At 52.7% G+C, this 25,597-nt stretch overlaps 2 protein-coding genes across 8 annotated transcripts in view; one reads left to right on the top strand and one right to left on the bottom strand.

Annotated features, from left to right (window-relative positions):
- Nucleotides 1–248: 248 nt before the first annotated feature.
- On the top strand, nt 249–7,914 carry ADRM1 (adhesion regulating molecule 1). 7 transcript variants are annotated; one of them, XM_026075818.1, is made up of 10 exons: nt 249–464; nt 702–912; nt 1,174–1,290; nt 1,370–1,493; nt 1,903–1,989; nt 4,207–4,288; nt 4,533–4,762; nt 5,066–5,223; nt 6,270–6,372; nt 7,705–7,914. In XM_026075818.1, the coding sequence occupies exons 2-10, from the start codon at nt 703–705 to the stop codon at nt 7,800–7,802; spliced, it is 1,209 nt and encodes a 402-aa protein (XP_025931603.1). In that variant the 5' UTR covers nt 249–464; nt 702; the 3' UTR covers nt 7,803–7,914. The 7 variants fall into 7 exon arrangements, with proteins under 7 accessions (XP_025931603.1, XP_025911998.1, XP_025910474.1 ...); XM_026054689.1 differs by lacking the exon at nt 7,705–7,914 and adding an exon at nt 7,021–7,246 and having other exon boundaries at nt 250–464; nt 4,533–4,654; XM_026059422.1 differs by lacking the exon at nt 7,705–7,914 and adding an exon at nt 7,021–7,246 and having other exon boundaries at nt 251–464.
- A 1,245-nt stretch (nt 7,915–9,159) lies between these two features.
- Nucleotides 9,160–25,597, bottom strand: part of LAMA5 (laminin subunit alpha 5) — a 98,985-nt gene continuing 82,547 nt past the window's right edge. The window contains exons 47-81 of the mRNA XM_026055984.1: nt 25,463–25,563; nt 24,994–25,174; nt 24,429–24,572; nt 24,101–24,252; nt 23,914–24,024; nt 22,803–22,914; nt 22,096–22,266; nt 21,182–21,378; nt 20,957–21,073; nt 20,587–20,741; nt 19,895–20,036; nt 19,465–19,567; nt 19,146–19,259; nt 18,451–18,630; nt 17,930–18,072; nt 17,494–17,679; nt 17,118–17,254; nt 16,358–16,511; nt 16,080–16,213; nt 15,800–15,962; nt 15,205–15,336; nt 14,610–14,761; nt 14,058–14,190; nt 13,623–13,763; nt 13,389–13,519; nt 13,139–13,306; nt 12,913–13,045; nt 12,514–12,671; nt 12,180–12,366; nt 11,610–11,762; nt 11,365–11,524; nt 11,095–11,225; nt 10,734–10,824; nt 9,990–10,118; nt 9,160–9,450 (exon numbers count right to left, since the gene is read on the bottom strand). Coding sequence (XP_025911769.1) covers nt 9,296–9,450; nt 9,990–10,118; nt 10,734–10,824; nt 11,095–11,225; nt 11,365–11,524; nt 11,610–11,762; nt 12,180–12,366; nt 12,514–12,671; nt 12,913–13,045; nt 13,139–13,306; nt 13,389–13,519; nt 13,623–13,763; nt 14,058–14,190; nt 14,610–14,761; nt 15,205–15,336; nt 15,800–15,962; nt 16,080–16,213; nt 16,358–16,511; nt 17,118–17,254; nt 17,494–17,679; nt 17,930–18,072; nt 18,451–18,630; nt 19,146–19,259; nt 19,465–19,567; nt 19,895–20,036; nt 20,587–20,741; nt 20,957–21,073; nt 21,182–21,378; nt 22,096–22,266; nt 22,803–22,914; nt 23,914–24,024; nt 24,101–24,252; nt 24,429–24,572; nt 24,994–25,174; nt 25,463–25,563 — 5,051 coding nt within the window. The 3' untranslated portion in view covers nt 9,160–9,295. The remainder of the gene's footprint in view (nt 9,451–9,989; nt 10,119–10,733; nt 10,825–11,094; nt 11,226–11,364; nt 11,525–11,609; nt 11,763–12,179; nt 12,367–12,513; nt 12,672–12,912; nt 13,046–13,138; nt 13,307–13,388; nt 13,520–13,622; nt 13,764–14,057; nt 14,191–14,609; nt 14,762–15,204; nt 15,337–15,799; nt 15,963–16,079; nt 16,214–16,357; nt 16,512–17,117; nt 17,255–17,493; nt 17,680–17,929; nt 18,073–18,450; nt 18,631–19,145; nt 19,260–19,464; nt 19,568–19,894; nt 20,037–20,586; nt 20,742–20,956; nt 21,074–21,181; nt 21,379–22,095; nt 22,267–22,802; nt 22,915–23,913; nt 24,025–24,100; nt 24,253–24,428; nt 24,573–24,993; nt 25,175–25,462; nt 25,564–25,597) is intronic.

Below are 25,597 nucleotides of genomic sequence, written 5' to 3' on the forward strand. Positions count from 1 at the left end.
CCGCGGCCCTGCGGAGCGGAGCGGCCCCGGCCCCTCCTCGCGTGCAGGGCCGCGGCGCGGAGGAGCGAGGGTGTTTTGGGGGTGCCCCGTCCCGGCCAGGTGTTCGCTGGGGGCGGCTAAGAGGAAGCCTGAACTGTTGTTTAGAAGCATCTTAAAAATCAGTTGCGAAGTCATTTAGGCTGATATCGTTTGCTGTTTTAAGACCGTAACGTCTGTACACGCTAGGTTGGCAAATAAATTATTTGGGAAACATAATCTTTGTGCTGCTCAGAAACTGCAGTGTATGAGGCTCTGGGGACATACAGTGTTCGGTAGCGAAGAGGTTAACCACGGAGATCAGTTTTGGCACTAGTCGCTGAAGCAGGAGTCCGAAGATCAGAATTACAGTAGAGTTTTATGCAATTAAAACGTCGCTGATCCTGTGAACCATGATATAGACCAAAGGAAAAAGTTGCAGGGAGAAGGTGATTTCATTTTCAAGTGTGTTAGCAGAAATGTTCATTGTCATTAATGGAGTTATATGGAGGAGCCTTTCTTCGTTCTGCTTTCTGGGGTTCTGTTTTAGCTTTTGGAGTGCTTTCCAACTCCTGGAGCCAGTGGAACAGATTCCTTTTGCGAAGTTCATTCTATAAAGTCTTATATTGAGAGGAGAGAATATGGGAAGCTTTCTGGTCATATTTGCTGATCTCTTTCTATTCCAGGATGTCTTCAGGTGCATTGTTTCCAAGCCTGGTGCCAGGCTCCCGTGGCTCTTCCAGCAAATACCTGGTGGAATTTCGGGCAGGAAAGATGTCCCTGAAAGGCAGCACTGTAACCCCAGACAAGAGAAAAGGCCTCGTTTACATCCAGCAAACTGATGATTCCCTCATTCACTTTTGCTGGAAAGACAGGACTTCAGGCAATGTTGAAGATGTAAGTATAGTTTTGTATTTCAAGGTATTAAGTCACAGTGTTGTCTTGTTTCTGTTTTGTCAGCATTGCTGAAAGAGCTTTCTTGAGGCACATTAGGATGAGAATGTCACTGTGGCTTGACAGACAGGCATGTTTAAATCCTCCTGCTCTGAGGAACAGCAGGGAAGAGGGCTCGAGGAGGAGGACAGAGGCCTTTGTGGGAGGCTAAAAGGAGTAACAATTATTTCCTAAAACATTTCTTCCTACTGCTTTATTTTCCAGGATTTGATTATTTTTCCTGATGACTGTGAATTCAAGAGGGTACCTCAGTGTACTACTGGTCGTGTGTACGTGTTGAAATTCAAAGCAGGATCAAAACGACTTTTCTTCTGGATGCAGGTTTGTGAGAAGTAAATAATGTAGGTTTTGAAGCAAAAAACTTCCAGTTTGTCTTGAAGGTATAAAAACTTTCTTACAGGAGCCGAAGACAGATAAAGATGAAGAACACTGCCGTAAAGTGAATGAGTATCTCAACAATCCACCAATGCCTGGTGCTTTGGGTGGTAATGCGAGTGGAGGCCATGAGCTATCAGCGTTAGGAGGTACAGTCCATTCTCTGCTCTTTACTGTGAGAAACTTTTTTAGAAAATAAGCACTTGTAGTTTCCTAGGAAGAAATTCCTGAGGACATTGGAGGGTGAGTTGGGAACGATGTTAATACAAGAAGTATAAACATGCTTTTAGCAAAATAAAATGTGCTGTTGTAATAGGTGCAGGTTGAAGGTAAGACTGCTAGAAGAAATCTCTCTTGTTGCCAACAGATTCTCTGGAGTCTTACCTCTTTATGAAGCCAAGTTGCATTTATCTTTTATGAGCATCATGAATCAGTAAACACTTGAAACTGTTTTTTTCCATACAGAATGTGATGCCAATTAATCTCCTGCTGTTTGAGCCGGAGTGCTGTGAAAAAACTATGTGAATATGTTGTGTTTCAGAATGTTTTTGTTTTTAGGTGAGGGTGGCTTGCAAAGCCTTCTTGGAAACATGAGCCATAACCAGCTCATGCAGCTGATCGGACCAACGGGCTTAGGAGGACTTGGTAAAATGCTTTAATATCTTTACGCCAAAATGGTATTTTCTCCTGCCAGGTTAAATCTTACCTGACGATGAATATTTTCAAGTAGTGCTATTGATTTGAATAGCACTTCCTTGACACGAGAAAGCAAGGCCCTACCTCAAAGATGAGCTAAGGGGCAAAAAAAAAGGATGCAGGAAAGGAAGGGAACCAGAGCGCGGCCCTCCTCTTAGGGCTTGATCTGCAAGGAACATAGGTTCTGCTCCTTGCTCCACTGGATCTTTCACTCTTTTTTTTCCCCCTCTTCTTCCTCCTAAATATTCACTGGAGCAGGGATTAAACAACAGGAATTTTTCCCAGGTGGATACCCCAGTTATCAAGCTATAGAGTCTTGCTCGTGTTGTCTCTGATACAGAGAATACTTGTGTGCATAGTAGGATGGCTTCAAGAGGAAGGCTGGAGTGTACCTACCCCGCTGCAGTTTATAGCTCGGAAGGGCTTAGGGCTTTCTCTTCTGGGCACTGCTGGGAATAGCTTGAATCACTGAGCTGTTTTTCTGAAGGGAATGAGAGATAGGTTGGGGTCACTGTTGCAGTCTGCTCTTAACACTGCCCATGCGCAAAGCCCAATAGAGCGTTTCCTGAGAAGTCAGACCGTGCTGTTGAATTAGGCAAAGGAATGCTTTGGCAATGACAAAGGTTTGGTGTTTAAGCTCCAAAGTCCTTTTTTGTGGATCTAGCCTTAGCGTCTTTGTAAGCTTCAAATGCAAATCTGATGTTGGTGGAGGAAATGTTGGAAGATTCTGACTTCTTAGGATGTGTTTGGAAAAGGCTTTCTTGCTTCCTTCTTGAAGCTTCACAGGACTCCTGAAACTTATTTCCTCTTACTCTCAATACTTGCTGTCAGCAGCTCTTCTTTCAATGCCTTTACATCTTAATCGTAAGACAGCTTGACATGAAGCTAACTACTGTAATGCAAAGAAAACCATCTGCTTGAGTCTGCAAACAGTGGTTATGGTGAAACTGGATGGATCTTTCTCTCTAGTAGTGTATTGTTCTTTTACATCTGGTTTGCATCTCTCAGGACTCTGTCTTTATTGCAGCTCCTGGGTAAACTTTTCCTAGCAAGGACAAACTCAGTAGAGTAGCATGTGATATAACCTGGTTAGCCTTACTCTGCTGTTTCTGCTGCTGTGGAAGCAATGTGATTAGTGAACAAGCAAACAAGTACCAGACAGATGGCTTAGTACTTGCTCTGACCTCTGCAGATTTCTGCAGTTTCAGTCAATGATGTGTTTGCTAATGGAGCACTGTCATTCTGTCCTCTGTGTTTGCAGAGAGTTCCCARAAGGTGGATGATGAATGCAGATGCTTGTATAGGAAAGTGTATCTACTTAGGTGGGGTATAAGAAACCCTTGAATGGGAAGCATGTGGTAAATGGAGCATTTGGCCAACATGGCTCAAAAGAATCCTAGTCACCGATAACTCTAATGGGTCTAGAAGTCAAACCATTCCCTAGTTCTTTTTAGCTGATGTTCTTGATGCTGCTGCAAGTTCTTGGTAGTTGTGCCTAGCAGTATGGATGAAGGAAGCTGTGATTCTAATTTCTTTTACATATGACAGTTGGCTCAAAGGCCAGGTGTTGGTTTTCTGCTGTTTTTTTTCTGTTCGCTGTTCTGCTGGGAGCACTTTACTCATGCACAGGAATGTCTGTATTTTGCCCTGCTTATGAAGTGTTTAAGGACTCAGTTTCTTCTGCTGCTGCATCTCTGTATTAGATTTGAAGTTGCAAGAAGTCTGGGTATATGGGGGAAGACAGTGATGGTGACTCAAAGGTTGCCTCTACAGTCTTTCTGCTGAGGGCCTTGGCTTTAAAGTTTAGAGAAAAGTTGGATTTTTTGGAAACTAGTAGATAAGAGGGCAAGGATTCTSTGATAATGATTGTGTATGTATGGCACAAACCAAAATCATTTCATCCTTGTGAACAGCTAGAAATTGAGTAATGTCTAAAACATGCAACTATCTTTAAGACACTTTTCTAATAGGGATGCAAGATCAGAAAATGAGAGCTGTTTATTTACAGAAAGGGGGGAGGGGTTGGTCTGGGTTCTTTCACCCCCTCCTCCTTTATTTTAGCCAATAATACCTTTCAGGTACAAGAATGACCTCTCTGGACCAGAGAGGTGCAAAAAAAGAAAGAAAGAAGTTTCTAAATCTGTTCTTTTTTTATCTTTATGGAAGGTGGGCTGGGTGCACTGACGGGTCCTGGGCTGGCTAGTTTACTTGGAAGTGGGGGACCACCGACCAGCAGTTCATCATCAAGGTACGATACCTATGTGGTCTGGGCTTGTAATGTTTTTGTAATGTAAAATTGCCACTTATGTGGGAGGAATTGCGGCCTACTGAGCAGAAAATATAATGGGAGGTAAGACTGCTTATTACCTCTCTAGGGTGACGGTGGTGGCCCTTTATATTGCAAGGGCTTGAAAAGAAGTTGTTTTGTTTTGTTTTTAAGGGGGGGGGGGACTCTTTTTGCAGGTGATTAGTTATCCTAATTATCTTTCCAGCTCTCGCAGCCAGTCAGCTGCTGTGACACCATCTTCCACGACTTCTTCTACACGTGTAACGCCTGCCCCGTCTGTTCCTGCGGCTGCATCTGTGACCAGTCCGAGTCCTGTACCGAGTTCGGGTAATGGAACCAGCTCAGCCACAAGCCCAACCCAGCCCATTCAATTGAGTGACCTTCAGAACATTTTAGCTACTATGAATGTGCCATCTGGAGCAGGAGGACAGCAAGGTAACAGTATTCTGACCAGACAGCTTTTGGATCCAGGAGTCCTTTGGAGCTGTTTTACTGTCCTATCCTGTTCCAAATTGGTTTGAAAGGTCTCTTAAATTTTTTTGTTCTTTTTTTCATTTGAGTGCTATTCTTCTTGACTGCTTCAAGAGTCTTAATCTTGCTCCAAAATTGGGAGGAAGAAAGGATGCCGGCAATTTGCTCAATACATTTCAGTACTCCACTGACAAAATCATTTGGTTAACGTGGCAAAATGTGTTTTTTGTACATAGTCTAACAATCAACCATTTATTTTCTTCCCAGTTGACTTGGCTACTGTTCTGACTCCTGAGATAATGGCTCCTATTCTGGCCAATGCTGAAGTTCAGGAGCGGTTGATGCCTTACCTTCCCTCAGGGGAATCTCTGCCACAGACAGCTGAAGAGATTCAGAATACCCTGACATCTCCTCAGTTTCAGCAGGTAGATGCCTAGCTATCRCTTAAGTGCAGCTCTCCTTTTCTCCTCCCCTACGTGGGGTGACTTGTGTTGTCCTGCTTTTTCAGGTTTCTGCCACTGTTAGTGGCATAGTAGGAAGCTATTCTGTAGAAGTGGAAGCAGAGAGGGACATGACTTAATGCAACGCTATTCTTCCTGCCTTTCTGTGGTTGCCTGAGGGCAGATTAGAATATTTTACTTTCTCTTTTGGAATTGGGCTCTACCTTTCTCTGTATTATAGATGCCATCTCTGGCAAATTGCAGCAGACGTAATAGCAAATTCATTATTTTCTTTTAAAAAATGGCTTCTATGCTGTCTTAAAACTAGTTTCAGGTGACTGCACAAGTGACTGGAAGGGAAGAGAAGAGGTGCTGGTGTTTACATCCCTTTTTTCTCTTAAAACACTATGTAATTCAAAGTATGTTTGGGCTTACTTTATCAGATTAAATCTGGTTTATTGTAGGCCATCTTGAACTATGCAGACTGAAATTTGTCAATATACAAAATTTCAATGGTTAAGAAAGATGTCTTTAGATTAAAGTATAACAACTCTTTTGTGCAGACACAACTTCAGAAATGAGGGATGTTTTTCACTGGATATTTGACAGAGTATTCTGCAGGTAGATGAACGCTCAAGTTGTCCCTGCTCTAAATTAGCTGGAAGTTATGTCACTGTGTTTTGGTGCGCTGCTAAGTCTGCGTTCTAGCAGGACATATCAATTGGTGCTTTCTCCAGCAGTGATCCTGGCTCTGTGCCATCTAGTTGGTTAAAAGCAAGTATTGTTCCTGATGCTTGCAAAATACTCAAGGGCCTGTGGTGTAAAGAGGCAGTTCAGAGCCTGACCACAGCGCAGTGATTTCTTTTAAAGGAGGGAGGCTGCTCCCAGGTAGGGCATACGGTCAACGTACCGTAATAGGTTAYGGAAATGTACAGAGAATGCTGTCGTCATTAGATTATTACGCAGCAGCCATGTGGTGTTGGAGAAACATGATGCAAACTTTATTTGATGCTGTTGGCTTTAATCCACAGGCATTGAGCATGTTCAGTGCTGCCTTAGCTTCTGGACAGCTTGGCCCCCTAATGAGCCAGTTTGGCTTACCAGCAGAGGCAGTAGATGCAGCAAATAAAGGTGGTAAGTATTTGTGTTGTTGGGAGCATGATTAAGTATTCCCTTTTGCACTGCACGTAACTGTTGCATGTAGATGCTGAGTAACTTTCAAAAGCTGATTCTTGCACTCCTCTTTTTTTAAAATGAAAACTGTGGCTCAGGTTTTCTTCAGCAGATACAGCTATTGACATCAGACTGACATTAGAGAATTCAGGTTTCTACAAAGAGATGTGCTGAGTAGCTTTGTGATGGTTTTTTGAAAGAGATGCAAAAAATTCTGGAAACGTCATAGTCACCTTGTTTAGGAATGCTTTCTTTTGTGAGAACCTTTAATGATTCATTTGAAATAAGTGCACAGTTGGGGCCTTAAGCACTGTGAGGGGAGGGAGGGTATCAATTTTCCCTGATGAGCTTTTGGAATCCCTTCCATTACTCAAGTAAACCTGTTCTTAGGCTGCCTGTACACAGTGTTAAACTCTGTAAAATGCTGGTGATGTCAGAGGTATCCAAACATGCACTACATATGAATGAATGTTAAAACCGTCTTCTCTATTAATAGTGTCTTTCTAAAGGAACTGTTTATTTTTCAACTAAGGAAGCTTAACCTCCTGTGGAGAATGAATCCTGTCCCTGAAAATGCAAAGCTAAATAACTAATGTGTTTAACTTTTAGATGTAGAAGCGTTTGCCAAAGCAATGCAGAACAGTGTCAAGTCAGACCAAAAGGAAGGYGACTCTAAGGACAAGAAAGATGAAGAGGAAGATATGAGTTTAGATTAAGTTATTTGCTCTTCCTTACAGATATTCCTAGATACTAACTTAAGCAACTGCAGTAGGATTACTAACTTCATATTATGCTTATATAAATCTACAAATAAAGGAATTTTCTTTATCTGCCATATTGGGTTTCTCAGTCTATTTAGCATGCACTTCAGTAGTACTTGCTGTTTATTTTCAGTGGAGGTGCTTACAGTTCAGTTCAGTTTTAATGCGTTTGACATCAGGCTAGCCCAGTTCTTTAGATTTCCTTGTGATGGAGTCCTGAGAGTTGAACAATATGTAGTTGGATAGAATCTCAAGTGTAAATTATAAGTGGAAAATAGGAAGTTACTTCCTTGTGCTTTGTTGTGTTGCCGCTTTGCATTGCTGTAAGTAAGTAAGTAAGTCGTAGAAAGTATTTTACTTGGGTAAGTAAGTAGTGGATAGTTACCTTAAGGCTGGGGGCTGTATAACAGAGGGGAATGATCACTTCCCTCAGCCCGCCAGCTACACTCTTGCTAATGCAGCCCAGGATGCGGTTGTCCTTCGTAGCTGTGAGGGCGCACTGCTGACTCACATCCAACTTCTTGCCCACCAGGTCATGTTCTGCAAAGCTGCCAGCTAACCGAGTTGTTGTCCCGCATATACTGCTGCGTGGATCGTCCTGTCCCAGGTGCAGGCCCTCACCTTTGTTGAACTCCATGAGGTTCAACTGCATGAACTTCAGAGCACTACCACCGCAGGTAGCGTGCTAGGAATTACGGCAGTCGCTCCTAGAGACACTGCCGGAGAGGAAACTGCTTGTGGCAAATATGAATGTAGGGTCCCATGGTGACATTTCCTGAGGTGGTGGTTATTCCTCTTCCAGTTCTACATAAATCTCATACTTGCTCTTCACTAGTCAAGTGAAAGAGAGTAACATAAAATTTTATTCAATTCCAAAGTATGTACCAGTGATTTACAAAGACCATCTTTAATACTACAACTTAAAAACAGGTCATAATTACATTTAAGATAGACATGTTAAAAACCCATTTTACAATATTTACCCCTCATAAAAAACAATATAATGATATAAGTTATAAGTCCATTTCAGAAGCAAGATTTTGTCCCCATGTGTCTAGATATATATATATACACACACAAATATATATATGACGTGTAAGTGCACAAGTGAACTAGGTGGCTTGGGAGAAAATGGTTTTGATTTCAAGTGAAAACTGCACTAGAATAGGAGTGAGTTAAGCCAAACAGAAGGTAACTGTTGGAAGGGCAGGTGAGGGCAAAATGACGTATCTCAAACCTAGCCAGGCTTAGAGGTAACCTTTCTTTATTTCTTCCCTTTCAAGCAACCGTTTCTTACTTCATACAACAGGACTTTTGCCAGTGTATCTATCTAATGGCACTGAGTGTAACTGCAGAGTTATGAATCTAGGTGTGACATTTGTGATGTCTTTCTACTTTCCCTCAGCAGTTCTTCCAGCCTTGTCCTTTTTTTTTTTTTGATTGTTTTGAATTAATTTGAACAGAAGAGGCTAGTTCTGTAAACAGAATTTCATCTTGAAGCCCCCCCTGCAGAGCTCTTTGCATAGCAGTGGCAGGTGAACCGACAGTGACCTTAGGGGTTAAATGCATCCTTGCTTGTAAAAACACAAAAGTGACAGAATTAATCCAGTTTGTCCTAATTGCATTTATTATAAAACAGAGGCTGCCTAGAGCCTTTAGCAGAAGACAGTCCGTGACTGTTATTAATAGCCTCAAGTATTCCGTGAACTAAAAATCTACATGCATTGTAATTGTGGGGAAAAGGGAACAGGATTGAGTGCGTGGCTGCTGATTGCCCATGCTCTGTAGAGGACACGAGCCACGTGTCAGAAGGAGTCCTGCTGCAGATGCTTGACCACTGGTGAAGGAGTGAGTTAGCCCTATCTCCTGTTCAAACTTTTTGGTTATATTTGTAAGAGAGGTCCCTGAAGCGCCCCCTTCTCCCACCTTTCTCCCCTGCCCTCCTTCCCCATAGATACCTGGCCCATCTCTGCTTTTGGCCCCAGACTTGCACCTGCAGTCTCGCTCTGCAGTTGCTGGAGATCAAGTAGGTTTGACCACTGTTAATCAAATCTAGTAAGTAACAGCTGGGGCCCAGAGAGCAGTGCAGCTTTCTGTCCTTCAGGCTTTACACTGAGGTGCACTTAGAGCATGGGGCAACCCTTAAGGCCAACTGAGCCCCTGACAGTCCCAGTTTGCAGCAGGCTCACGTGGCTCCGGTTAATCAGCAGATTCCTTATGCAGCCCACGTAATGAGGGAGGGGAGGCAGTGGCCATACTGTGCTTGCCTTGGCCGTCTCTGCAAAAGAAAAAAGTAAAACCAAGTATTTATTAGTCTGGTTGCTGCGAGGCATTGCCAAGCCTGGCTGAGCGCCACGAGGGCAGGGGCTGCGGCACAGCTTCTTCGGGGCTACTGGAACAAGYTCCAGTCTGACAGTTGCTGCGTTAACTCGCCCTGTGGCCTTGCTGATTGGCTGTGTGATAACGTCAGGTTCCCCCAAATGTCTCTGGCCATGAACCACAGGAGTCTTTGGYGTGAGATATATCACAGGAGGCTTCCCAAACACCTCTCTCCCCCTGCAAGCGCTGTGAGACCTCAACCAGTAGCCACTGCCAGCCCAGCGCTACCGCTGCAGCTCTGCAGGACCCCAAAGAGCTACTCTGGGAAGCCCACCTTGAACTGCCGTGGTTTTGGGGAGAAAAGGGCATGCGGCACAATGAATTCATTTGAGGCTGAGCAGGGAATTAAGTGCCTCTTAAAGCAGGAATAGTAACTCCTTGGGCTTTGTGGTGGTCTGTTCTAGAGCCAAGATGCGCTCCACCACCCTCCCAACTCACCTGGCAGCCCTCCTAGGTGGAATGTTGCCCTGGCACCGGGTGCAGGAGTTTGGGACCCCCGGCTGGGGCCCACTGTGTAGTTTCTTTCTGTGTCCACATCAATCTGGATTATGTTTTTCCTTTTGATAACTTAGAAAGGAATTGAGAGTCAGTGTGGCTTCCTCACCCAGGGAGCAATTCCACCTCCTCCCTCCTGCAGGGGCCTGTTACCCTCCCTGCACCAGATAAAGGGCCCCATGCCAAACCTCAGCACTGGCTCAATAGCAAATGCTCTAATTGCTGAGTTTTGCAGCTCACAGGTGCGATAAAACACTCCCCCTCTAAAACACCAATCTATCTCAGCTGTGGGGTTTGAGCCCTTTGGACACAAACTGAGCCAGGATGGAGGCAACTGGGCTCTTGTTCCTAGCAGAAAGCGTTAATAGTGGAACAAGCGAAGGCTGGGACTATTCCAGGGGCTGCAGTAGGGTACTGGGCACCCAGGGCATCCCCTGGCCTGGGCCAGGCACCACTTCCCTCCTGTTCACCAGGTGTGACAGCACTAACAAGACCAGGCAAGGTAACTAATTAGGAAATGACTTACTGGCAGCTACAATCTCCTAAATTAAGTACTTACAGGTGGGAGCTGGGGCCTTAAATACTCAAGGAAGGGACCTAGGGTCCCTCCTAGGAGATGGGAGCAGAGCAGCAGGAGCCGAGCTCCAGCCTGGTCTGCTCTGAGCTGAGCACTGGCTGTCACCTCACCTGTGATGGTGTGCCACTGCCCGTCGCAGAGAGCTGGGTGAGCCACCGATGTCGAGAGCTCGTCAGTCCCGGTGCTGGTGCTCGCGGTGACCTAGGGCAGCAAGACAAACCTGGTGGATCAGGTTCCTCCTGCTACTCTCCCCCTGCAGGAAGTTCAGCTGCTCCACAGGGTCATCTCATCTTGCAAGAAAAGGTGCAGCTGGGAAATGGGGACCCTCCCCATGTCCCTCTGGCCAGGCTCCCCCTGCGAAGCCCCAGTGCAGTGGGGTAGCTTTGGTGTCACCCCTCCTTCTCCCAGCTCCGGAGGGGCTGTGTAGAGCTGGGAGCTGGCTGGGCACCCGCTGGGCCACCCTCCCGCTACCTTCGTCTCGTCCATGTACAGCTGGAGGTGGGGGTTTCTCCTTGTGCCGATGTGGAAGATGAGGCCGGAGGTGCTGCGGGGACGGACCTCTAGTGTCACCTCCAAGTCCTGCCCAGTCGCCACTGTGTCAGCTGGAAGGAAAATGTCACTGGTGAGGAGGAGGATAGGGACAAGGGGCCTCCTATGAGACATGTCCCTCCCCGTCGGTGGCTGGCTCAGAGCCACAGAGCGCCGGGGGCCGTGGGGGCCAGCCCAGGCTGCTGTGGGTACCTAGGATGATGGACCCGCCCTCTGCAGAGAAGAAGACTCCGCTCTCCTGGGCTCCCTCGTAGCACGGCRTCACCGCGACGGTGCGCGAGGGGGGCCCCATGGGCCTCCCGTCCAGCTGCAGGTTCCTCAGGCACCCGTCGAAGCTGGAGGCAGAAGCAACCTGCAGAGAGAGGCCGCAGGAGTGAGCGTGGAGGGGCCAGGAACGATGCATGTGGAGCGACGCCATGGGACCGCCGACCCCTTACCGGGATGTGAGCCTGGGCCATCCCGGCCGGCGTTCCCCCCACATAGAAGGGGGTCCGAGCTAGGAAGTGTCCTGCGGCGGTCACGGCGGCCTCCTGGGCTCGCAGCCCATCGATGACCAGCTGGGCTCGGCTCTGGTCGCGGCTGAAGAAGATCTGCAGGGACCAGAGGTTAGTGCTGGGGATTTCTTGGTGCAGAGGATGCTGCTTGGGCTGGGGAGAGCCCCTGGGTTGTGCTGGGGAGGGAGGGCCGCAAGGGCCCAGCGGGCCCTGGTGTCGGGTGGGTGCAAGTCCCTGGGCATCCTTGGCTCAGAAGTTCAGCCAGCCCCAGCAGTGCAGCTGCTGCTCCCTTTGCTCCTGCAGCTTGCACGCCACCCTGGCACCTCGGATGTCCCTCATGCAATTGGGAGCAAGGCCCAGGGAAGGGCTGAGCTGAGCTGACCTCATGCACGGGCATCTGAGGCGGCCAGTGATGGCAAATCTGCAGGAGTTAAGCCCCTGCGAGCAGCAGGAGCTGAATACTGAGATGGGTTGAGTCCTCCCTCCTTGCTGAGCCCGGGGTCCCCCGCTCACCGTGTGCCACCGCCGGTCCCGGTACTTGTCTTTGCTGCGGATCCGCAGCCGGCGCCCACCAAGGTCTGCCAGGAGCACAAAGCGCCCGTTGGAGACGAAGAGCGCCAGGAAGGTGCCCCGCTCGCCGGCGACATAGAAGAGCAGCCCGTTGGAGGAGCTGAGCTTCACCTCCAGCGAGAAATAGGACCTGCGGGAGGAGGACCGTGGCTCTGAGCACCTTGCCCTCCTGCGGCCGCGGGCAGGCAGGGGCACCTGCTCTCCACGGCTTGCCCTTGGTCCCCGGACGGTGCCCAGGCACGGAGCCCGTGTGGGGTCGGTCCAGGATGAGCCTCACCTCTCGCGGAAGGAGCCTGGGATCTCCTCAAACTCCCAGTGGCTGCTCGGGGACCCCCCGAACTGGAAGCCGCCTCTCGCCGCGTGGGGGTGCGGGTGCAGATGGCAGCCGCTGTCCTGATCGTGGCGCCGGTCCTTCGAGGCAGCCTTGCCTGGGGTCTGGGTGAAACGAGCCCAAAAACGGGGTGAGGGAAGCACCCTTGCGGGTGGCACCCCTGGGGTGCATGGAGCAGGGATGTGCCAGTGCGGATGGGCAAAGTGGAGACTGGCAGCAAGTCCTGCAGGAGGGCCAGGAGCCGTGGGTGTCGCGGGACCGGGGTGCCCAGCAAGGGAGGGAACGGGTGGAGAAGACAGGGGAGATGTGGGGAATATCAGCAGCTGTGGGGCCCCGGGTCAGTACCTTGGGTTTCCGTCTGTCCTTCTTCGAAGTGACTCGGAGCTGCTGCRGCCGCTCCTCCCAGGGACAGCTCATGGTGATGTTGACGCTCCGCACGTTCTGCTGCAGGTCCACGACCATCTGGGGGTCCAGCTTCCTACAGCGCAGAAGGAAGGGATCTCCCATCACTAGGAGGGCACGGGAGGTGGGAAGGGACCGAGCCCCATCCCTGGCTCCTTCCGGCACCCACCGCTTCACGAAGACGTTGCTGATGCAGCCGCTCAGGTTGGCGAGGGCACCCGGCTCAGGCGAGCCCCCAAGCTGGAAGAGCTGCCGGTCCTCCTGCCGCCGCTGCCTCCGGCTGGGTCCTGCTCCCGGCACRGCCTCCTGCAGCTTGTCGTCCACGTACAGCCGGACCCTGCGGGGGGATCAGCGCAGCCTGAGCGGGGCGCGCCGGTGAGCCGGCAGCCCCAGCCCCACGAGGGCAGTCTGGGACGTACCCACGGACGTCGCTGTAGAAGGCCACGTAGTGGGTCCTGTCGTCTGCATAAGTGTTTTTCGTGGTGAATTCGGTTTTCAGCATCTTCAAGGCCAGCTGGCCCCCCTTGAGAGACACCTGGCAAGTCCCCTCCTGGGAAAAGCATCGCCCTGTTACCGCTGGGCGGCCAAAGCCCAGGGAAGKGCCCGTTTCCCACCCCGCCTGGAGGAGCTCAGGTGCCCGCCGGGGCTCCCACCTGGGTGGCGTGGTGGTAGAGCAGCCCCTCGCGCTGGCTTGTCCGGAAGCTGAAGCCACTGTAGAAGTCCTGCAGCTGGGGCACGTTCTTCAGGGACAGGGTCAAGTAGCCATGGCCATGGAAGTTAACGGAGCGAGCCACCTGCGAGGGAGGTTGGGAGAGCGTGACCCACCAGCCCCACCACAGCTCTTCACTGACCCTAGACAAGCCACTGAACATCTTGGTGCTGCAGTTTCCCATGGGTGGGATTGTAGGGATGGTGGGAGGACAACCCAGCTGCTCGGGTCCTTGTTTGGTCAGAGTACTGAGGAGCTGCTGGCTTTATTTCCCATGTGGATGAGCCTGTCCCTGCTTTTGTTTCTCCAACAGACCCTTTCCCTGGGCCCGGGGAGGCAGGTGAGCGTGCAGGCCTGGCYGCTGCAGCGTTTCACTTACCAGGAGGTCCGAGGTGCACCCGTAGCTCACACCGACYGTGCTCATGCGCTTCAAGTCAACGTATCTGCCGAGAGCCTTCAAGCCCTTCATGCAGCCCCGGATGGACCCCCCCGTGGGGAACAGCGCTTTCAAGCTGCGGGAGAAGCAGATGGCGTTACCAGGCTGGCCCCGGGCAGGGTCTGGCCCCATGGTCCTGTCCAGCCCTTCACACACAGCACCCATGCAGGACCACAAAGCCTGGGAGTGTCTCTGGTGCCTCGAGCATGAGGCTGCTCCAAACCACCTGGCAATGCCAAGGAGGGCTTGGTGACATCAAGGAGCAGCTTGTTCCTCACAGAGATGTTGGGTCCTCAAGCCCATGGCGATGGGCTGGAAGAAAAAAGCTCCTAGGAGCTCTGCAGGGACCCCACCAGCAGCCTGGGATCTGTCGAGGAAGTGTCAATACCACCCCAGCCCTATCCTGGGGCGCTGGGGGGGAAGACGTGAACTCTCCCGTCCTTGGTCCAAGCACATCTCCTCGGCCCCGTGTTGCCTACTTGAGGCTGGACCCACCTGGGGGGCAGCACAGCTGGGGGCACGCCGCCCAGGTAGTAGGAGGCAGCATTCTCCAGGGAGTTCTCCTGCTCCACCATGAAGATGGTGAGTCGCTCCAGCCGCACAAGGATGAGTTTCTTACCATTCATTTTGAGGAGGAAAATCTGGATCTGGAGACAGAGGGGAAAATGGGGGCAACTGGTTCTRTCTTGAAAGACTGCAGAAGGTGTCCAGTCCACAGCTGCAGGTGAAGAAAACCCACAAGGGAGGCCCAGAGCCTGCAGGCTTCAAACCTTCCCCTCCAAATGAGGGTCTGAGCATCCCATTTGCCCTGTGGATGAACAACCCTGGGAGAGATGGAGCTGAGATCAACACRGGAGCTGTGGCAAGGAGGAACCTCAGAGGATGGACCGGCCAAACCCATCTGGATACCCCACGAGGGTAGTGCAAAGCCCAGGAGAGCTGGGCCACCCTCGCCCATGCTGCCCTTCCAGGGGCTGCGGCTGTGCTCCCTGACTGGCAGGAGCCGTAGCCCGAGGCTGGCGTGCGGCTGCTGCATCCCCGCTCGGGACCAGCCGGGCACGCACGAGCAGGGCACACGGACGCTCCTTACCGCTTGGTTTGYGGTGCTGCCGATGGCAAGGGACGAGGAGTTGCTGCTGGGTTTTGCCATCTCCAGGCCACCACTGAAGTCGTAGTAAAGCACCAGCTTCCCRTCCCGGATGGCCAGACACAGGAACTGTCCCTGGGGGAGACAGGACAGACGCTCAGCGCCCCTCACCCCGTTTGCTGCCGCTGAGTCCAGCCTGCCTTCTAGCACCAGCGGGAGCAGGTCCCACCACTGGTGCCTTGACCCGAGTYGCAGAGATGGTGACGGGGGATTTCTCTGGAAAAAGCAGCCCTGTGGCCGGGCATGAAGAAGGCACCACGGGCTGGAAATGCCCCTTGCAGCACCACCTGCCCCAGTGAAGGCTGGCCTGGCCTGGCAGGTCTATGAAGGTGCATGGATGCCCTTGGAGTTAAAGGGAGTCTCTCCAGCACYGGACAAACTCTTCCCATCCAGTCCCCTGAAAGAGGGGATGGGATTTCCCCTGCCTGCCTGCTAAATGGAAAGTCTCAATCCAGCCCCCCGGGAGAGCTGGGGCAGGCCTGGGTGAGGGACGAAAGCTCCCTGGCTGCCCAGAGGCCCCACAGGAGCTGGCACCTGCCTCGTTCTCCAAGAAGAAGAGGATGCCATTGTAGGAGACCACGCGGATCTCCTGCTCAAAGCGCTTGGTGATGCCAGACTGGCTCTCAAACTTGATCTCTGCGTAACYGGTGCCGTCAAAGTAGGAGCCATCTGTCAGCCAGGGGTCTCCTGTGGACTTGGACCTGAACCATGGGAGAAGGGAGGAAGCATCACTGCAAAGCCAAGCCTGCACTGCTCTGGGGCAGCCAAGGGTCAGGATGGGGGCAGGAGCTGCCCTAGGCCTGGGCAGGGTGTCCTACCTTGCACAGGGCTTCTCTGCGGTGGTATCCAACTGGAAGGTGCGCTGGAAGTTGTACAGACTCACCACCTCCTCGTTCAGCGTGTCCAGCTCCAGGCASCCACGGTAGTTGGGGTAGCGCAAAGTGGGAGGGGGCTGGGAACAAAACCGGCCAGTCGGGGCAAGTTTGATCCTGGTTTCCCCATGAAACAAGGCATCTCTCCCCAGAACCTCCAAAGGTAGTGCTGAGGTCTCCAGAAAAAAAAARGTCTCCCTCCCTGCTCCCAGTGCCCATCTCACCGTGAAGCTGGAGGGGTAGCCACCCACATAGAAGACCACGCTGCGTGGGTCCAGATTGAGCAGCCCCTGCTCCCCCTTGGCGATGCTGTCTCCCTTGGTCTCGTGCACCGTGTGCCTCTCCACGATCACTGACATGTGTCCGTACTGCAGGATCCTGCGGTAGGAGGGGATGGTCGGGATGAGCGGAGACCCGCAAGGAGGGATCAACCTTGCTCTCCCCAAGCACAAAAGCCTCCTTGCAGACCCCTGCAGAAAAGGGGCCGTATCCCCCACGGAGGAGCCCCATAGCAGCAGGGCGCTGACAGGAGCCAGGCTTAACATTATCTGCATCGTCACAAGGCTGAATGGACTTGCTGCAAAGACATCTTCATCTCTCCTCTCCCACAGGTGCTCTCCAGCCCCTCTGTGATCTGATAACACACTATCTATCTCCTGCTGGTTTTTGGAGGTATCTCAGCGCTGACCACATTTAGGGATGACTGGAGGTTGGAGTCCACATCACCTCTGCAAGCCCGAGGCCTGCCTGGGTTTGGATGTTGCACTACCTGCATCCGCTGCTGAGACAGTCCTCTGATGAAATTCCTGAGGATGTGTCCCACAACAGTCCTCCTCCTGTTCCTCCCCTCCTGGACTCCTGCYATACTTTAGGCAACTGCTGCATTTCCCCCTTGGAGGGGTTCACCTGTTCATCTTTGTTCTCCCTGCACTGGCTGTCCCTCAGAAGAGCCTGCCATGCTCAGTGTTTGCCTCTGTCTCCTACCTGTTGAGGCTGATGGTGGCGAACTGCTCTCCGATCTCCTCGTCGATGGTCAGGGAGGCCGGCTCCTCRTCTCCCAGTTTGTAGACCCACTGCACTTTGCGGTCCTTGAGCACGATGCCCAGGTAGTCTCCRGAGGCCTGAATACAGGGAACAACAGGGCCACAGATTGGCATTCAGCCCCTCCAGGATGGGCAGGAGTGTCAAGTGATGGTCTCCCGATGGAGAGGAACCCTTCTCCACAGCAGTAGGACATGGCTGCATATCCCTTACCCCTGCACGTCTGGTGCTGAGCAAATCCCACCACCTGCGCTGCCCTCCCCATCACTGCATCCTCCTGTCCCTCTCTGCCAGCAATGCCCAAGCAGCCCTGTCTCACCTCTCGGCTGCCCAGGTACAGCACGAACCGTCCCTCTTCAGCCCCGTCCTGGCGCCGCTGCCTGCTCTTGGGCTCGGGATTCTGGATGTAGAATTTGAGGGACGTGTAGGCTGCCAAGTCCTGCAGGTTGCTGGGCATGCGGACCTGCACRCCCGAGCTGCCGTTGAACTTCATTGGGACTTTCACCTGGAGGGAGAGAAATCCAACCCCAAGGGACTGAAAGCACTGTTATCTCCTCTCCTTCCATTGCCAGCTCTGCCAAGTCAAAGCACTTTCTGGARTTTGTGCACGAGAAAGGGACACTGCCTGGTGGCCCCAGAGCTCCTCTGGATGCCTCTCCCACTCCTGTACTGCCCTCATGTTTGCCCTCATCCACCCCAAGCCCCTGACACCCCCCACCCAGTGCTCTGCAGCCCTCATGCTCCCATGAACCCACCTTACTGGCCGCATTCCTCGCCTGCGTAATGAGCTGCCGGATCCTCACGATGTTCTCCGACACGGTGGCATTCTTGTTCCTCCTGTTCTCCAGGCTGCTCAGCTTCCCCAGCAGCAGCGGGATGGTGCTTTCCAGACTGGATACTGGGTTTGGAGAGGAGCCAAGGTTTATCAAGGTTAGTGAAGGAGAGAGATGAGAAGCTCAGGCAGTTTTGGGACAGGCAAATCAAAGCAGTGGCAGTTGGGAGCAGAGCCACAGAATTACCCCTAAACCCAGCAGCCTTGATGGTAGATTGTGAAAACACTCCAGTGCATGCAAATCCCTGCAGTAAATGCAAAGGTGACATGCACCRCAGGGCGAGGAAAAAAATAAAGGGGGTAGGTTTGAGGCACCCAGTCTTAGCTGCCTGCCTCCCTCTACTCTTGACTTGAAGCTGCACAGCACAGCTTCTGAAARCAAGGTGCTTGCTAAGGGCAGACCTGTCACTTGATCCCAGTGAGCCCAACAGGCTCAGCACTCACCGGACTTCCTGGCATCCTGGACCGCCTGGTTCAGGTCTTTGTTTCGAAGGTCTCCGTATTGGTCTTTCCATTCATCCAGGTTCTTTTTCATGGTGTTCAGGGCATCTTCCACTCTTGCAGCTGTTTCGTTGGCCTCAGCTGCTGCTGCTTTGGCATTCTGGATTGCCTCCTTTGTGTCCTCTGCAAGAAAAGGAGAAAAATCGCTGGGATGAACAGGCGAGAGGAGGAAGAGTCCAGCTCGTAACTGGAGTTAGCTGCATGCCAACCCTCATGCGGAGGCACAGGCTGAGGGGCTTGCAGGAGTGATGCTGGAAAGGGAGACCTCTGCAAACCCAGGTACAGGAGGAYGTGTGCATGTTTACCTAATGCAAAGGGCTCCACATTAAATGAGGTTGTGATTCATTCCTGTCCATCCAGGGACTTCTAGGATGGAAAACTGGGGTGGGCAGTGGGAGAGCTGTATATGAGTGCTGTACAGCCTGCCTCCCGTGGGAATGCTGACCCCTCTGCCTCACCCATGCTCAAAGTCCAGCCCTGTCCACAGTTCCCCCACCTTGAGAGGGAAGGATGTAGATTACAAAGGGGTTTATAGGACCACCCTACAAGAACAGGTTGTGTGGAGCATGTGGGTCATGGCCCGGGTGTGAGGAAGGGGGCAGGAGCAGCTGCCCAGCAGCAGCTGCCCCAGGACAAACCTTGGTCCCTGCCCAGCATGTCCTGTACGGCCTGGAGCTGGCTCAGGAGCTGCTCCTTCTTCACCCGGAGGTTGGCCAGTTTGTCCTTTGCTGTCTGCAGAGTGCCTTTAATAGCTGCAATTAAAGAAATGTATAAACACATATGCCATGTGCTGGGTCTCAGTCCAGCCCAAAGGATATCACACCCTGCTACTTCCACCCACAGCCACCACCCAGCCTGCCCTAACACACACGCGAACTGCTTTCCCCGCACAGTGATCTGCTGTGATTTCTGCTCTCTTCCCAACCTCCTTGTGTCTATGCAAGGAGCCTCTCTCACCCCCATTGAGTTTTCTCTGCTCTCTCTTCACAGCCTCTTCGAGGTTGCTGCTGTTCTTCTTCAGTTCTTTCGAGATGGCCCCAAGGTTTTCTGACATGACGTTCTATAAAACAAACATGCACTGCCTGGGCCACGGCCTGAGAGTCTGGAAGAAGAAATCAAGTCCCTAGTCCTCGGGGTGTGCTGCTGGGCTGTGACARGTAGAGGTAAAAAGAACTGGACTTAGGGACACCAAACCCCAGGAGTCTGGCCCTGGCCTCAGCAGGGCCTGGAGAGATGCTGTTCTCTAGCACAGAGCGAAGTGCTGAAGTCCTAGAGGGAAGGGGCAGACAGAGTCCAATATGCTGGTGTGAAAGCTACGGGGGGTTGTTGAGGGGACAAAGGAGGGCTGGACTTTGCTCATCCACACAGGGCTCCCCACAACACATACCATCAAAGCCTCGCTGGCTGCCTCGTTGGCATCACGGGCAGCTTGCTCGGCTTTTTTCACAGCTTCGATGATGCTGGCATAGGCGTTGGAGGCGTCAATCGCTCGCTGGATAAAGCCATCCTGGTTTGTGCCCTGGATAATGCTGTGTTTGAAGGTGAAGCAGTCAAGTCCTTGCAGACAACTCAGGGTGGGCTCCTGCCCTTGACCCCATGGTCGGACCCCTTCAGGCTCCTCATTGCAACACGTGCTCTGCACTAAAGCCCCAGAGACTGCACCCCCTGCTCCCCTGCCACGGCTGAGGGTGCAGCACCCCGTCCCCAGCACCACGGGCACCAGCTCCCTGTGACGGCAGAGGGCCACGTGCACGTCCGCTTTGAGAGGCAGGGTACATCTCGGGGAAGGAAAGTGCTGTCTCCCTGTTACTGCTGCTGGTCTAGAGCAGTCAGAATACAGCCGGATCAAAGAGGTCAGCTGATCCTGACACAAGTGTCACACCGCCCCAGCACCAGCTGCCCCTGCTTTCTGCTGCACTCAAGTGATGGGATGGGGTGCTTGGCAGTGACGTGCGTGTGGAGCAAGCTCCATGGACATAGCTTTGGCTGGGGTGGAGCTCTCTGTCCCAGGCAAGAGAGGACTGGGTGATGGCTCAGGGGTTACCGACCGAGCGGCAGGGAGTCACGTGGATGCATTACCTGGACAGGTTCCTTGCGAGCTCGTCCAGGAGCCGGGCATGCTCCTCAGCCTGCTCTACAATTGGGATCTTGCTGCTGGCTGGGGAGAACTTCTTCACTCGCTCCGTCAGGGGCAGCTTGGCCCCATCCAGCAGGGCTGCCAGCTTCTCGTACTCCTGCAAGGATGCGCGTCACTCCCGAGGGCCGCTTGCCACCTCCCCAGCGTTGCACCAGGGAGATATGGACACCCGTGCGGAGCTGGTCACCTSGTTCAGTGGTGCCAGAGCCGCTCTGTGCTCTCCTCCTCTCCTTCACCCACCCCTGGCATGGAGCTGTGTGGCCCCATTGCCTCCACGCTCTCTGGCCAGGCTGAAGCACCTCCATCACCCACCTCCTTYGCACTCTCCATCTTCTGCAGGAAGTCGGAGATCTGTGCCAGCGAGTCCTTGGCCATCCTCAGGGTGTCCTGCACCACCCCATACTGCTTTTGGAGTTCCCGGCTCTTTTGCTAGAAACACAGATGTGGAGTTAGGAGCCAGAGACGCTAGGACAGGCCCACCCTTACTGCACTTGTACTGCATGGTTGCACAAGTTCACCCAGGGAAGGAAGGTCTACCTGACTCTCCTCCAGGTTGTTGCGATTCAGGCTGTTCAAGTCCTCTGTCTGCCTGGTTTTGTTCACAGCCTCATTGAGGGCATCACGGAGGTCCATCAGCTCAGAGCTGTGCTGAGCCAGCCGCTCKCGGATGCTGTTCACCAGGTCCTGGTTAGCCTCCCAGTGGGTGTACAGCTCATTCTTCACGCGATGCAGCACTGAAGACAAAGGAGACAAGACCCGTTTCTAACCTGTTCTCCTGTGTTAAAGGGCTCTTTCTGTGTCTGTGCTGCAGAAAAGCCTGATTCTGGTCTCACTTTGCAGATATTAAGGCCAAAAGAGACCGTCCTCCCTTCCTCCCCCCTTCTGCCTGCACAGCACAAGATCTTATCCAGGATCATCTCCAAACCCACAACGTTAGTTTGAGRGACAGCATCTCTTTCAGAAAGACACCCAGCCATAACCGAAAGACTCCAAATGATGGACAACAACTAGCTAAGGTTGGTTTCAGTGCTTCGTAACTGTTAAAAAAAATACCGCTTATTTCTAGTGAGACCTAGTTTATAATTCTAGCCTTCAGCTGCTGAATTTTGTTGTGTCCCAGCAGCGCCTGGTGCGCCCAGCTATGCAGCAGGGCTTTGCGTGGAAGCAGAATCTGGCCCCTCTCTTCCTGCAAGAGATGCCCTCAGGATCGTGGACCTGGCGTCTGAGCCAGTAGGGTAGCAGGCTCTCTGCTGTTATTCTGAAAAACTCTACTGGGCAGTGAACACGAGGAAACATGAGGGGATTTATTTGCATCCATATATGATACATATATAATAACAATAACTCCTATTTCTAAGTGTTGTCATTTTTCATCATCAAACAGAACTACCCAGCTATTAAAATCAAAAGTCAATTAAAAAAATAAAAATAAATCTCAGAGCCAGACTCACGCTTCTGAGCCTCCTCATGCTCGTGCCTTGCCAGAGCTTCCTGGCTGCCAAAACTCCGCTCCTTCATCTCCCTCAGCATCCTCTCCACCTCGGCCATCTTCTGCCGGAACTCCTCGGTGGAGGTGGTGCTGGTGTTTGCCGTCCCAAACTTGGCCATCTGCTGCACCACGTCTGCAGGGAAATCCAGGTCCCCCACTAGCATCAACTGACCCTTCGCAACCCACCCGAGCTCTTTCCTATCTCACCCTCGACAAACCGCAGCCAGCTTTTGCGGCAGTACTCAGGCACCTCCTGAATTGCTCGAGATCACTCAGGAGCACTGCCACATTTCTGTCCCCTTTGCCCTTACCACAATACATGCTGCACCCCAAGCACCTTTTTGTGGATCTCTCCTAGATCCAGTCACTCTCTGTTTTGCTAAATCTCTCCTGGAACAGTAGTGCAGACAGCCCCCGTTTTCTGCATTTTAACAAATATTTGTGCAAGTTTAACATGTTTTTCCAAAGACGGTGCTCAGCCGAACGGCTGGGATTCACGACAACCCTGGTCTACTTAAATAGCTAGAAGCCCCTGGGGGTCTCCATTACATTTGTATTTCCCCTTCCTTTTTCCAAGGCGTGCAGTACACAGTGCTGCTTGCAGAGCGAGAGCATGGCATTCCCAGCAGGAAGAAACCCACAAAGCAGAGGGACGACTTTAGCACCTACCTGCAATGCTTTTCTGGATGCTTTGGATATCTAGCAGGAGCTGCTCCCCCCTCTGGTAAGTCTCCCTTGTGTGCTGCTCTAGATGGTTTGCTTCTCTTTGAGTCATTGTCATCTACAACACAAAATCCTGGTTTAACTGAAGCATGAGACTATGTTTAATGTGACCTGTCAGAGAGGGCGCGATGTACCCGAAAGGCATGCTAGGTTTGGGAAGGTGCTGCTTTTGAGCTCCGTGAACCAAGAGTCGYGTCTCCTGCAACGGCCTGCCCCGTGCTGCTCTCCTACGATGCCTTTAGCGATGATCTTATTCACCACGTGCACAGAAGCACAAGTGAGACACCCAGCTCCCAGTGCACCAGGCTGGGGCTCCCGAAACGCTCCTAAGACCAGAGCGGACAGCACTGTTCCATGCTTGTAACACAGTGCAAAGTCCTAGAGCCTGGGGGCAGACAGACCCGGGTGCTGAGCAGGAGACAAGAGGTCTGGGTTTGGCCGTTCAGAGCTCGTACACAGAGGTGGGCATTTGTCCGCGTAGCCCAAGGGACGTACGTCATCCAGCAGAAACTTTTGCCTCTCACTTAGATTAAAACCAAGGCCTCAAATCCTGCTCAGTTTATAGTTTCCCTGAAGACACAACTGGTATTTCTTTACCGTATGTAGACTGACCCTTGCAAAAGGTATTCTTGGACCGAGGCCTCCAAGGACGGCTATGATCAAAAGGGTCAGTTCTTCGGCTGTCAGGGCCAGGGCTCTGCCTGCCGCAGCCCGGGTACCCCTAGGACAGACCCAGCCATTCGCATGCCTTCCTCACATGCTCCTTCTTTTGAATTTATTTTTACCAGTTAAAGTTGGAGCTGCCTCAAAAGCAAGTAGTAAATCGAGAAATGACCAGAAATATCACAGTAAGTTTAGCAGCCCTCCAAGGGACCAATCCAGATAAGCTAGTCCGGGCATGTGAGTAAGAGGCCCTGACACCCACAGCTTAGTGCTGGGCTGGGCAGGTGATCCAGCCTGTCTGAACGAGGCTCCTCATGGCCTTCAAAGCCMTCATTTTTAGTAAAAGGAGGGATTCACACTCTGGCAAGGGGAGGAAGACAGGCAAACACCCTACTTTGTGCTGCAGCGCATTGAGGTCCTGCGTGAGGTCCACGTTCTCGTCCTCCAGCTCGTCYACCCTTTGCCTGACCTTGCTTAGGGCTCGCTGGTACTCGCGCAGGTGGTTCTGCAAGAGAGAGCAGAAATCAAGCAAACGGGCYGGGAAAAGCGGGCAGAAAGCGGCGCTGAAGCCTTGCACGTACAGTGATGGTGGCCATAGTGCTGTTGAAACCGTGGAGGCGAGCCCAGGCGATGGAGCTGGCGTTCAGGTTAACCAGCTGGCCCYGAATCGAGGGGAAGGACGTCTCGATGCTCTGCAGATCTTCCAGCAGGAGCAGGACACAGCTGTCGCACACTGCCGCGGGAAAGGAGCGGTGAGCAGAGCGCCCTTTCCCTGGCTTCCCTGGCCACCTTCCCCAGGACTGCAGGAGGGACGCAGCCTCCTTTTCCAGCCAGGCCACCCCAACCCTACTACACCACCACGTYTGGGCAGAAGGGAGAGGGGAGGATGGGTCACAGCACGATACAGACCTTCGCACCTCATGCTGTCCGGGCTGTTTGCCACGAGGACCTCGTGCTTCTCCTGGCAGACGTCGCACTGCTTCCCCGCCAGGCCGTTGGGGCAGGTGCACTCGCCCGTGCGCGGGTCGCAGGAGCCGCCTTTGCACTCGCACTCTGCCGGCGAGAGAGGGGAGGCTGGAGCGGCCCCGCCGGGCGCCGCCGCGGCCCTAACCCGCACCGGGGAGCGCGGCGGTTTGCTGCGACAAAGCAAACCTCCAYCCCGGGAGCAGGCACTAAGGGCTGGGTTTGCGGGTTTTGAGTGGGAGAAGGATCAGCTCAATCTTTGCTTTCAACCCTAAAGGTTAGAAAGAGGAAAACAGCAGTGGCATTGTTTTGTGCTGCTGCCATGCTGGAGRGAGGGGAAGGGGTGGTTTTATTCCAGATGTGCAACTGCACCTCTGCTTATCTACATGGTTTCAACCCGGCAACACGCACAGGATCCGAGATACCAGGTTTTCCTCTTCAGCAGTTCAACAAGCGCCACCAAAACCTTGCCCAGCTCCTCCACGCACCAGAGCCGGGAAGCAGGACTCACTTGTGCAGCCGCGGGGGCCGAAGCCCCAGTAGCCGGGGGCGCACTGCTGGCAGCGCGAGCCGCTCACGCCGGGCAGGCAGCTGCACTGGCCCGTCTGCGCGTGGCAGCGGGGCCCCACGGAGCCCACGTCGCAGTCGCACCGCTGGCAGCCCGAGCAGCCCTCGAAGCCGTAGTAGCCCTCCTAGGGAAAAGCAGGGCGGTTGGCTTCCCGCTCAGCCGGAGGAGGGCACGCGTGCCTCCGTCCGGAGACACGGGACCCCGACCTCGCTTCCCAGAAGCGTTTTGACCATTGCAGAACTCGTACCAACACCGCAAAGACCGGGAGCTGCAACAGGGGCCCATCACGGGTGGGCAGTTAAAGCAAATGCAGCATCAACCCCCCGGCTGCCACCTCGACGGTGGCACCGCTCTGCTCCCAGCCCGCCCTCCCCGTCCCCCACGCGCCGTCCGGGCCGCGGGCTCCCCTTACCTCGCAGCGGTCGCAGTGCTGGCCCGTCACTCCAGGCTTGCAGAAGCACTGGCCGGTTCGCGGRTGGCACGAGTCAGTCCCGCAAGGCGAACAGTTGCACTCTGCCGGGGAAAAGCACACCCAGCTACACCCAGC

This window comes from Apteryx rowi, unplaced genomic scaffold (genome assembly GCF_003343035.1).
Source record: "Apteryx rowi isolate R43461 unplaced genomic scaffold, aptRow1 scaffold_0, whole genome shotgun sequence".
In the NCBI taxonomy this organism is placed as follows: domain Eukaryota; kingdom Metazoa; phylum Chordata; class Aves; order Apterygiformes; family Apterygidae; genus Apteryx; species Apteryx rowi.